General features: G+C 42.2%; 1 protein-coding gene across 1 annotated transcript; it reads right to left on the bottom strand.

Annotated features, from left to right (window-relative positions):
* Positions 1 to 678: 678 nt before the first annotated feature.
* GPR12 (G protein-coupled receptor 12) lies at positions 679 to 2,978 on the bottom strand. Its single transcript, XM_075140144.1, has one exon. It carries the CDS (start codon positions 2,600 to 2,602, stop codon positions 1,598 to 1,600), a length of 1,005 nt encoding a protein of 334 aa, XP_074996245.1. The 5' UTR covers positions 2,603 to 2,978; the 3' UTR covers positions 679 to 1,597.
* Between the last annotated feature and the right edge of the window lie 8,511 nt (positions 2,979 to 11,489).

The following is an 11,489-nucleotide window of genomic DNA, read 5'->3' as shown; positions in this document are numbered from 1 at the left end:
TCTACTATCTATACTATACAGGTATATTTTTTCATTGAACTGTAAATATTGCTATTTTTACACTTGAGTTTGTTGGGGTTTTTTAAACTGCAATGGAAGATACTGAAGCAACAATACAGTATGCTGACTTTGACATTCAAGGGAATATAACCTCCTACTGATGCCAGGGCATTAACACATTGAGCTCCCATCAACACTAATGGAAGTGGTACTATAAACTCCCATGCACTGACATTAGGGTACACCTTAAGTTTCATGAAGACATCTGCCAGCAAGATTTTCTCTCTGACAATCAAGTCTTCAAATTAGAAAACAATTTTTTATTTCTAGTGCATTCCAATGTGGCTTCAGTAAAAGGTTAGAAGCGGCTTGAAATTTAACCATTCATGAGAGGAAGCTCTGCTTTTTAGACCAGAACTATCATCCTATAATGAAGTGAACTGACATGTGTACGAAGAATCACAATCTCTAATGCATGAAACTGCCAGAAAAGGAGAAAATACTGTTTCATGTTGCAGTTCTGGTTGCATACAATTATGAACCAGATGTGCTCTGAGAATTTATAAACTTCAGTATTTTAAATTATATAGCAGAACAATGAAAACAAGTGGCAATAGTTTTGACTCCATAGCAAACTTAAGGAGAACCATTTCACATAGATGCTAAATATGTGTTGCAAGCCATTTGTCGGTTATTTTATTAGATATTTTCTTACACACTTCTGAAAAGATAAACTCGTCTGAGAAACTTAGTGTTGCATCTACTACAAACGCATAGCCAAAAGAGGCCATATTGTTTCATCAATTTCAAGGATGCCCCCTGAATTCCTTTTAAAATTAATAGTATAATGAGCTCTGATGTCCCATATCTAAGTGAAAACAGATGGCTGACTTTTGAAAATGAAGGCAAAGCATATCTTCTGTTTTAACATCCAGCCAGAACTCAGGAGAGAACAGGTAACCTTTTAAAACAATTATCAAGCTAATTAATGCTGAGATGTAAAATAAAAAGCTATACAAGTACTTCCTCACTTAGAGGAAATTTGTTGCACTAAGATTATTACAATAAATACCATATAAATCAGTACAATTGGCCATTATTTTGAAGAGTATTCTGATGATATACAAATGGGGTAACAGGACTTGGGTTTTCTTTTCTTTTTTCTTTTTTTTTTTTTTCTGTTTTAAAAAGAATAAAGGGGGGAAAAATATCCTGACAACAGACTGTAATATGCAGTATGACTAAACTCAATCACATAAACAATTTCAAAGGAGGTATGCTGTTTCAATCTAATTTTAATTAGCAAACTTAACGTAAAATTATGGCAAACATGGCAAAATCTGGGTAATATAACAAAAAGACCCTGAGCAACATTATAAATCGGTAAGAACACTGATTATTTTGCTTTTGGAAATCTCCCTTAAACCACTCAATTCATTTTGGTCACTGGGGTTTTCTGTTTACAAAAAGGTCAGTGCATCCTGTGGTCTTTATATGAATCCATCACACACCATTTAATGAAAGCATCTAAACCAAAGACAGCATCGCAAGAATGTCTGGAAAGTAACATGTTAAGGAGCGTCCTCCTAGCTGCCAATCAGACATCACTGGGTGATCTTGCTCTCTGAGACAGGTTAGAAGGAATACAGCCACAACAGATGAGCCAAAGTGCCTTCTGTATCTCCTGGTTTCTAAAAGCATATATTACAGGATTGATGATGGAATTGTAGGTGGCTGGCAGGAGGGTGGCATAGGTGTATATAGAAGGATAGGTGTAATCTGCTATTAAAGAATAGAGCGTAAAAGGCATCCAGCAAGCAGCAAAAGTCCCCAAAATAATGGCCAAAGTAGACACTCCTTTTCGGGTGGTCACATAGTGGGAAGTGGCCAGGAAATGGTGTTGCAAGGCAATCTGATGGGCATGGCGCATCACGATTTTACAGATTTGAATGTAGAGCTGCAGCATGAGGGCAAACATAAGCAAGAAAGAGACCGAAAGGACAGCTGCATTATTTTTAGTGAGTGGTCTGATAACACTGCAGGTGGATTCATCTCTGAGGCAGTTCCAGCCCATTACAGGCAACAGTCCAATACAGATAGATGCTCCCCAGAGCAATATAAGCATGACATAGGTAAAAGTGACAGTCCTCTCTGAATTGTAAGTCAAAGCATAATACAGGGAGAGGTAACGATCAACAGTAATAGCCAGCAAGCTGCCAACAGATGCTGAGAAAGAGGCAACAATCAGTCCAATCGTAACCAGTTTCGTCGCTTCTGATTGCAGAAGGTATGCAAAAACGAAATTGATGATCAATCCAATGCCCGCTAAGAGATCTGCCAGCGCCAGGCTGCCTATCAAGAGGAACATGGGGGCACGAAGACTGGGATTATGGAAAATTATAAGAACCACAATGGCATTTTCGCAGGAGATAAGGGTCCCTGAAGTACACAAGACAATGTCCCAGGGGTTTACCAAAAGCTCTGGCTCTGGGTCTACGACAGGAACCAGGGAGGAGCCTGCGGCTGAGGCATTCTCGGTAGAGCTGGCTTCTACATGATCCTGAGGCAGCCAGCTCAAATTAACCTTCAGATCTTCATTCATTTTAACCCCTGTCTTCTTCAACGGAAAGACATTTTTTTTAATGTTCAGACACAGCACTGGATACAGCACCCCCAGAGCATGCAACGCCCTAGTCGGCAACACCAATCTAATGTGCAGGCAGGCACTTGTTACATAAATGTGACAAAAAAAAAAAACAAAAAAAAAAACCACCAAATAAAACAGAGGGGGGAAAATATTTAAAACTGCCCAAGATTATCTGCCAAGGAACCGACACACGGACGCTGAATGATCCTAACGGTAATTCCCTTCACCAGTATAGGGAAGAAGGCAGAGGCACGGGAGGGAGCTCATAAAACAGCTAATCCTCCCCCGCCAAAGCTCTACAATTTGGGGTGGGGGCCGGCTGTGGGGCGGTGTAAACCCCATTATTCAGCAGCCACGATTTCAAAGTGGGATTATTTTTGGTCACGGAGGGAGCGGCCAAGATTGAGGGGGGGTGGAGGGGGGGTGTAGGGGGGGGAGGGCGGGGGATATCCTTCACCGACCCCTGTGAGGAAACCCCGCCCGGGCTGTGTGTGTGTGTGGGGCGATATCCTCTGAGAACTTACAAACTCGACGCGGACACCACACACACCCCCCATCACACTCCCCACGCACCCCCGGCGGCGGTCACCTGGGCTTTCCCCCGGCGGGTCGGAGGAAGGAAGGAAGGAAGGAAGGAGGAGAAGGAACAGAGGGTTCGCCGTGGTCCCTTCAAGGCGGCGGACCGACCGGCCGCCCTCACGGCACAGCGCGGCGCGGGGCCGAGGGCGCAGCGCAGGTGCGCGCCCCCTGCGCGCGCGCGCAGGGTGTGTGTGGGGGGGGGGGAGGGGGGTTGCCTCGTGCGCGCGCGCTTGCGCAGGTGCCTCCCGCTGCGCGCGGGGGGGGGGGGGAGAGGGGCGGGCTCCTCCCCGCCCCTCTCCCCCCCCCTCCCCCGCGCGAGCGCCCCTGAGGTACCGCCGCGACCGCCCTGAGGCGATCGCTCCCCTCGCCCCATCGAGGCGGCTTTCCGCGGGGTGGGCGAAGGAGGGGATGGACCGTCCGTGGATTTGAGGTGCTGAAGGGGGTGATGGGGGTTTGGGGAGGGGTCCGGGCAAAGTGGGTGCTGGTGATAAAAGCGTAAATTAAAGCACTCAGCTCAGCCTTGCGTTCCTGACTCTTTCTAATTTCTGGCAGCTGGGTGTTAACAGCAGCTGTGCACCTTGGTGAGGAGCAAGTCTGGGAGGGTCACAGAGTAAAAGCCTTTGAATAATGTGATACTGCACCCAGCAAGCCCCTTGCTGGCCTTACAGTAGTCAGCTGGCCTTTCAATCACAGCAGAACCTCTAAAAAAAAGAGTTAAGTCCAAATTATCCATACTGCAAGGATGGTCGAGTGCTGGCGTGGGTTGCACAGAGACGTTGTGGGGTCTCCATCCTTGGAGATACTCAAAACCTGATGACGTGGTCCTGAGTGAGGTCTCCGTCCTTGGAGATACTCAAAACCTGATGATGTGGTCCTGAGTGACCTACTCTAACTGACCATACTTTGAGCAGCGGGGCTCGACCAGAGGTGCCTTAATGCCTCAACCATTCTGTGAATCTGTGGTGTATAACTGTATGAAAATGAAAATATAGAAGATGTAAAGGAGGGATGCACAGTGTCGGGTCTAGAGCAGGTGGCGCCTGACAGCATGCAGAGAACCTGCTGGGGAAGCCTGGGCAGAGGGATGCCTGCCGTCTCAGAGGGTGACATTAGGGACACGTGGCCAGATTTGCAAAGCTGTTACGTATTGGACAGTGCAGGCAGGCCAGTGGGACTTCTAGTGAGTTAGAAACTGGACTTCCATAGAAGCCACTGGGTCAAAGGAACTACACCAAACAGCTTTAGACACCAGATATAGATGTTTGTGTGCCGAAGATAGTCTCCCAAGGTCCCCTATATTGTCAGTGGAGAGAAGCGTGTCCTCCAGGACATGCCAAAATAGTGGGATGAGTTGGTCTTTAGAAGAGCCTGGGCAATTTTAAGAAAACGTGTTTTGTCCTCATTTACACCACTATATACCTAAAGCACTTTGTAAAATCTGGCCCTGGGGGACGACTGGAATCTGGAGGGAAGATTTCCTTCTCCCTTGTTGAGTAATGTGCTCAGCAAGCATGCGTGGTGCCATCCTTCATTCAGGTCTACCTCAGTCATTGTGCTAAGCCTTGTGAAACTTTGCTGGATGATTCAAGATGATTCATTCATATTTCTGATGACCCTCCTGCTTTATAACAAGGATTAAAAATGATATCACCTTGCTGCTGATCGCTGTCTTCCTGATTTATCCACTGATTTCTTATGTGACAGCGTAACAAATACTTTCCTGTGATCTAGACTGAGTACGTTTGATATGTTTCAGCATCTGTCACTCTTACATTTAGAACAGTTATATTAAAAAATGTAAAAGCTTTTCTTCACCCTGTTTAAACATTTCTTTCACAAATGGGGAAGACCGGCATTTCAATTAAATATTTTAATTCAGGACTTTGGAGAGCTGTGTTTATTCACTTAGTTAACTTGTGAATGATTTCCATTCCAATTACAACACATTATAAACAAGCTAACGTTTGTATCCTGTATTGCCAGTTTGTCACTATTAGTGAGATGGTGGACTCTCTTGGTCATTAGGGCAGATGGCATTGGCATGGATTTTACCCTGTAGCACGACAGAACAGTTGTAATTTAGAGGAAAATCTCTTTTTAGGCATTGTGAAGATTAACAGATGCAAAAATTAGTGGTGGGTTGTGGTTAAAGAGCTCTTGTACCACTGTCTTACTGCTGATTTCTGTCTCTCTCTCGTGAGCACGCTGATACAGATGATGTTTGCTGACCCTCAAGCTAGCACAGAACAGCCTAGTGCTGGTGGAACAGGAAGCAGAGGTCGGGCTGTGCTGGCTTTGGACCCGAGGTAGGATCCCTGTCTGACTGTGGCTACCATGGTGATGTACAAAGACACTCTGGCCTATCTCAGGTAACACAATATGACCTTGCATAATATTGGCATATCCTGAGGCATCAGCTGTGCAGTCTAGTGCTGTTACCTACTCAGGGCATAGTTTGTAAGTTACTCACTCTTCAGGCCGTGTCCAGGAGGTTTAGATGAGTTCAGGCACGTGCACTTCTTCCCTTCAGGTAGCTGTGACTGGCAATACATGGGAATTGCTCCTCTGGGGCCATGCCCCAGCCACGTCCTGAGTGTCAAGTCTGCTCCCAGGAGCCTGTGTGCCATGGGTGGGAAGCCTGTTCATACAGCCTAGGGATGAAAAACAGCACCCGGTCCAGTGACTTCCTGGTCTGAACAGCAGGAGCATCAGGCTTTGGGATGCATCCTGATTTACCCAGAGAGTAAATATAGGGCTGTCCATAGAAACCAAACAGCCCCATTCAAAGAGTCAAAAATTGTCCTTAAGCAACACATTGACATATTCTTCACCTGGGGCCTTATGAGCTAGCAAGCCTTCCTTCAGAAAATCCAACAGCACCTCATGCCTCTCTCCTTCCTTCCTAAGCACCCCCTCTTCTTAATCCCTTTTTATAGGCTCCTAGGCTTTAATCCATATAACCAAAACCACCCTGAAGGAGCACCAAGTCCTCAGTACACTCTTACCTGGAGTTATTTTTCCTTTGGATTTTTCCCCATGTGTAGTCTCATAGTAACTTAAATAAAAACATTAAGGAAGTTCGTTTTCTAGTAACAACTCTTGCAGATAGTAATGGTTAGCTGTATAAAGGACGAGTGAAGAACTCAAATATATGACAGCAGCCTGTGTGCATTTTAGAAATGGCTTTTGATAGAATTTTCTTTCAGGAGATTTAAAATCTTCTTTAAATATCCACAATGGTATTAAATATGAATTTTAAATTTCAGAAAAATATTAAAAACTTCGAAAGATTAACTTCTTAAGCATAAAAATTGTTGAAAAACAAATATCCGGTAAAGCAGCAAAGTAACATATAGATAGAATTCTATATGCAAATGTATCAAGAGTTATAATAATTTTTTTGTCACACTGAGACGGTTATACATAGTGTTAAAATACTTACAGCCCAGTTACCTTGTTCCTGAACTTTTCTCTATAATTTCTTATCTCTGAGCATTAAATATTTTAGATAGCAGTAAAAATATGGGTAAGTTTTATTTTCAAATGTGCATCCATCTTCTCTATGAATGGTCTCTGCCTAGCTTGCGCCTGCCTTTAATTACTTCAAGGATTCTCTCATGCAAAGTGAGAAGTGAGTTGAGGTTCTGTAAATGTGTTTGTCACTTCTTTTTAATTCCTTCCTCTTTGCCAGTATTTTTTTGTTTTGACAGGGAGCTAGCTTCACTTTGATTTAATCTTCAGTGTTACATGACTGTCATTTAGACGCTCAGACCATGTAATGAGCCAAACTCTGCCCATGCACAAAATTGTGCAGTTAATACTGACCTTTCAGAATCTTTGAACTGGAATACCCTGGGTGCTGCACAGCCCTTTTTACCTTTTTTTTTTTTTCCCTTTATTTTTTTCCTCCCATTTGTGAACCAAGTGTTGAAGTCTTCACTCATTTTTTTCTCAATTGCTAGGCAAGCTGAAAACAATTAGGAGCATAACTAAAGTAAGAGTTATACAGAGAATGCTTCGGGTTTATTCTCTTATCCCAAATCAGTCCTTTGTCCATTTCTGAAGGAAAGGAAGAAAATGGAGAATAAAAGAATACTTGCCAATCTATATCAATTTAATAGAAAATAAGTCTTGTCACAGAGACATGATGTTATTACAATGGGAAGATATATTTTGTTCCTCCACAGATGCAACGGATTTTTGAAAGGCACTTGTCTTATCATATGTTATTATAACACAAGTGCCAATTTTCATTAAAATACATGTGAAGGGGATTAATACCTGGTTTGCTACAACCTCTTAAAACACTAGTTTCCAACAGAGCCTGTACCAGGCTTGCGGTTATTCAATAACCCACAGGACCACTGGCAAATAATGTATATGTTGCAAAGGTGAATGTAATGGTAAATTAAGAGGAAGGCAGGGCACACTGAGAAGGGAGGCTTTTGGTCATACAGCTTGTTCAGACAACTTGTTTTTTAATAAATGCAGCTAAAGGCATAACTGTATTTCTAAGAAGAGATGATGTAGTCGTACCTACATCATGGGGAAGTGAGTACTGGAAAGCATTGACTCTGCCCGGGAAGTAGTTGGTTGTATACATGTTCCCTGCGCAGAGCTGTAACAAAGAGCGCTGCTGTGATATAAGGAGAACCATGAACAGAAACAGGGAGGTAATATTACCTCTGGACAGGGGACTGATGAGATCAATATTTGTAAGCTGGATACAGTTCAGGCCAACATGTTTTAAAAAGGTACCTCAGTACCTTTGTACTACAAATGAGAGAGAATGCAGGAAAGAGTCACAGAAATGATATTGAAGACCTGAGAAAATGTCTCATAGTGAAGGATTTATAGAAGTTACTCTGTTCAGTTAGTCTAAAAGAAGATCAAGAGATGACTGGATTACAGCATACTTTCACCAGGGTTTCACATGGCTCTTGAATCTAACAGAAAAGGGTGTAATGTCTGGAAGCTGAAGTTAGAGAAGTTCAAAATTAAGCTCAAACATTTAATAGCAAGATAATTAAGCACTGGGACAACACATCCAGGACAAGTAATGGTTCCATTTCCTCTTAATACCTTTTTGGAAGATGCCCTTATCAAATACAAGTTCTACATGGGCACAAGCCAGAATAAAAACCTTGCCCAAAAGTAATAGCAATTGAATTTTTTCCTTTTTGCAGGTTATTATAGCAAGGAAATTTTTCTTATAACTCACAGTTTGTTCTCTTCAGGTAAAAGAACATGATACTCTGATGGTCTTAGATGTTTGAAAACAACCCCTTTTCCCTTGGGTGCCAAATGCTCTCAGTAGCCACGGCTGCTCTGAGTTGTCCTCTGCCAGTGGGCTCCTTTCTTTCCTGTCTGATAAATGGCTCAGTATTCAGGGTCTTCAAAATTGTCTGTCTTGGGGAGATGTTTCCCTGCATATACATCTCATGGGGATTTTTTGGTAGCTACTCTGTCTCTTTCCTGCTTCCTTTAACAAAGCATACTGATTTTCTTTTACTTCTTCTGCATGTGTACTTTGAATAACTGTTTTCTCTTCTTTTTTTGGATGATTTATCATGGCTGGATTATTCTGGAACTGAGGACAGTGCACTTTGTTTCTACTTTTGTGCAGCTTTTGACTATTTTTTATTACATCTACAAAAAGTGCTTTTGTGCCAGTCTTCATTTACTAACTGGGAATAAAGCATGAGATGAATGTGAGAGGCACTGAGCTTCTTTAGGCCACCACAAAGTACTTGAAGTTCTTCAAAAGACCACAGAGGATATTGGCGGTGTGCTCACTTCTCAGGGTTCTTAGAACAGAAAACAAGACAAGCGTAATAAAAGTACTTAAAGGTGTATGTTATCCTGGGAAAAGTTTGTACTACAAACCATTATATTGACCATGCTTAAGTGGAAAGGCTGGCTTGCAGCTATATTTGGTTGCTCTGTTTGCCGGCAAAGTAATATCCCACAGTTGAAAATGATTCGAGGCACGTTGATAATTCTAGTTATTTTAAATGAGATAATGGGCATCATGGCTCTTAAAAGCATGGGGAGTATTTTTGAGAACATTTCTGAAAAGTGTGTTCAGTTATGATAGATGAGATGACCAACTTCTCTGACAGAAGGGCAAGTGACTATATTGCTGCGACATAAATGATTTACATTTTCACGCTTGCACCTTGGTGGAAATTGTGGTAACAATGCTTAAAGATATGTTATCACATTTGAATGTAGGAACTGGCAACTGTTGTAGGCAATGCTGTCATGGTGTCTTAACAAACTGTATAACCCCTATGATGATCAGGCTGCAAAAGAAAGAAATGGGAGCTGCACACATTTATGATGTGAGCATGATGTGGAGAAGAATTCTGGAATCAGGAGTTTCGGATAGGACTTTGGCAATGCTACAAAATCATAAACAAAAAAGGGGGAGATGTGGAGAAGAATTAAGAGGTGGCCTAGTGAGTACCAGCTGATTCAAGAGCAGAAACAGGTGAAGGGAATTGTGAGCAGACATGTGATCGTTGCCGGAAGGAAGATATAAGAGAGGCAACGGAGAGAGCTGCAATGAATGGAGAGATGGTAGGGCTGCCCTGTTATGATAAAGGCTGTGCATGTATCCCACAACAGCATGATACCCCTGAAACTGTAAACTCACAAATGTAATTAAAAAAATTATCCAAGTGAAAAGTATTGCAGTGCATGACATGGGAAATCTTAGCTGGATGATGAGGTTGGATGGAGGGGTTGTCCAACAAGATGCATTCCTCATGCAGAAACATTAGCTTTATTGCCTGATGACTGCTTTGTATTACCTGTGATGTTCAGTGAAAAGGCTTTAACTGTGACCTTGGTTGGTGGCAGAATACATTGAATGGAAGAGTTTTACTTCCTCTTTTGTAACAAAGAGGAAAGTATCTTAGAAATTCTTCATGGATCCAACATGTCTTTCACAGAATTATCACTTGTATGAAAGTGATGCTCCACTTTAATCCATGTAGTCAAATGAAAGTTAGAATTTATTTTGGGACAAATCCACTGGAAAGAAAAAGTTTGCAGTTATAGTCTGAGATACACTCGGAATGACAGCACCTTTCTGAATTGCTTTTTTGCTAATACCAGTGTCAGAGATCTGGGGACTCCAAGTGCGTAATAATGCAAGCACAATTTAGGACAGGACAGACAGAAGCTTTACTAACTATGGTCATCATTAATGATGTGAGGAAGGTGGGGAGTTAGAAACAATCTCTGTTAGCTTTTACTTGAAAGGAATGTTCTTTTAGCTAGGATAAACTTCTTAGCCAGACCTCTCAAATTTTAAATATTAATAATTTTACCACCGTACCAGCAATGGGTGACATACGACCATGTTTATAGAGCAGCAGTAGCAGAACTGCTTTTAAGTTTTCTGTCAAGACATCACAACAAAGTCAAGTTAAACTGTGTGCTTTATTTCACCCAGTCATCTTGAAAAGAAGGAAATATATATATGTGTATGTATTTGTTAGGGACTGCATGAGTGGAGGAAAGAATTCTGGACAGGAGCAGAAGCTCTTCAGGCCACTTTATTAAAAGAGACCACATTTAGTAATGATATAAAACTGCCATAGATTGACACTGCTAGTCTCTCCTCCTTACTTGACTTTCCCAGTTACTTCTTGTCTTGGTCACTGGTCACCATCCTACCTGTTTTTTCAGATTATTCTCCAACTCAGACCTGTTTGTCTCCTTGCATTCAGGCTCAATTTATGCCCTTTAGCTTATGGTGTTGCCTTTCTTGATCACCTGCATGGTGATAGCTCTTGCCTAGTCTCTCATCACTGAAGCATGATCCTATCCAAGCTCAACAAATACAGCCTTCTCCAGCTGGTATCCATCCACAATGCTGCTTGCAGAGGTCACTTTCCTAGAGCGGTGCCTGACCAATTTAATCCTCTCTTAACAATTGATTACAGATAGTCTCCTGTGCTCCCTTTGGCTCTTGGTAGATGCCTCCCATAAAACATCTATGCCACTCATTATCCCTTTTCAAATGACTTGTTAATGCTGTTGGCTGATTTATTCAAATGTAAGAATTATTAGATGAAGTCTTACAGAGGTCAGACTTGTTGATCCAAAGATGCCTTTTGGTCCTAAATGCTATGAATCTCAAACGTTTCTGAGTTTTATTTGATGTTTGTGCTGTGAGTGCTATTTTTTTCATGCCTGCCATGTAAGTAGCTGGGTATACTTGTTATGTTTTACTTTGGTGTATCATGCTTCC

This window comes from Calonectris borealis, chromosome 1 (assembly GCF_964195595.1).
Source record: "Calonectris borealis chromosome 1, bCalBor7.hap1.2, whole genome shotgun sequence".
Lineage (NCBI taxonomy): Eukaryota > Metazoa > Chordata > Aves > Procellariiformes > Procellariidae > Calonectris > Calonectris borealis.
The sequence above is the reverse complement of the archived record's forward strand: the minus strand, read 5'-3'. Positions and strand labels throughout refer to the sequence as shown.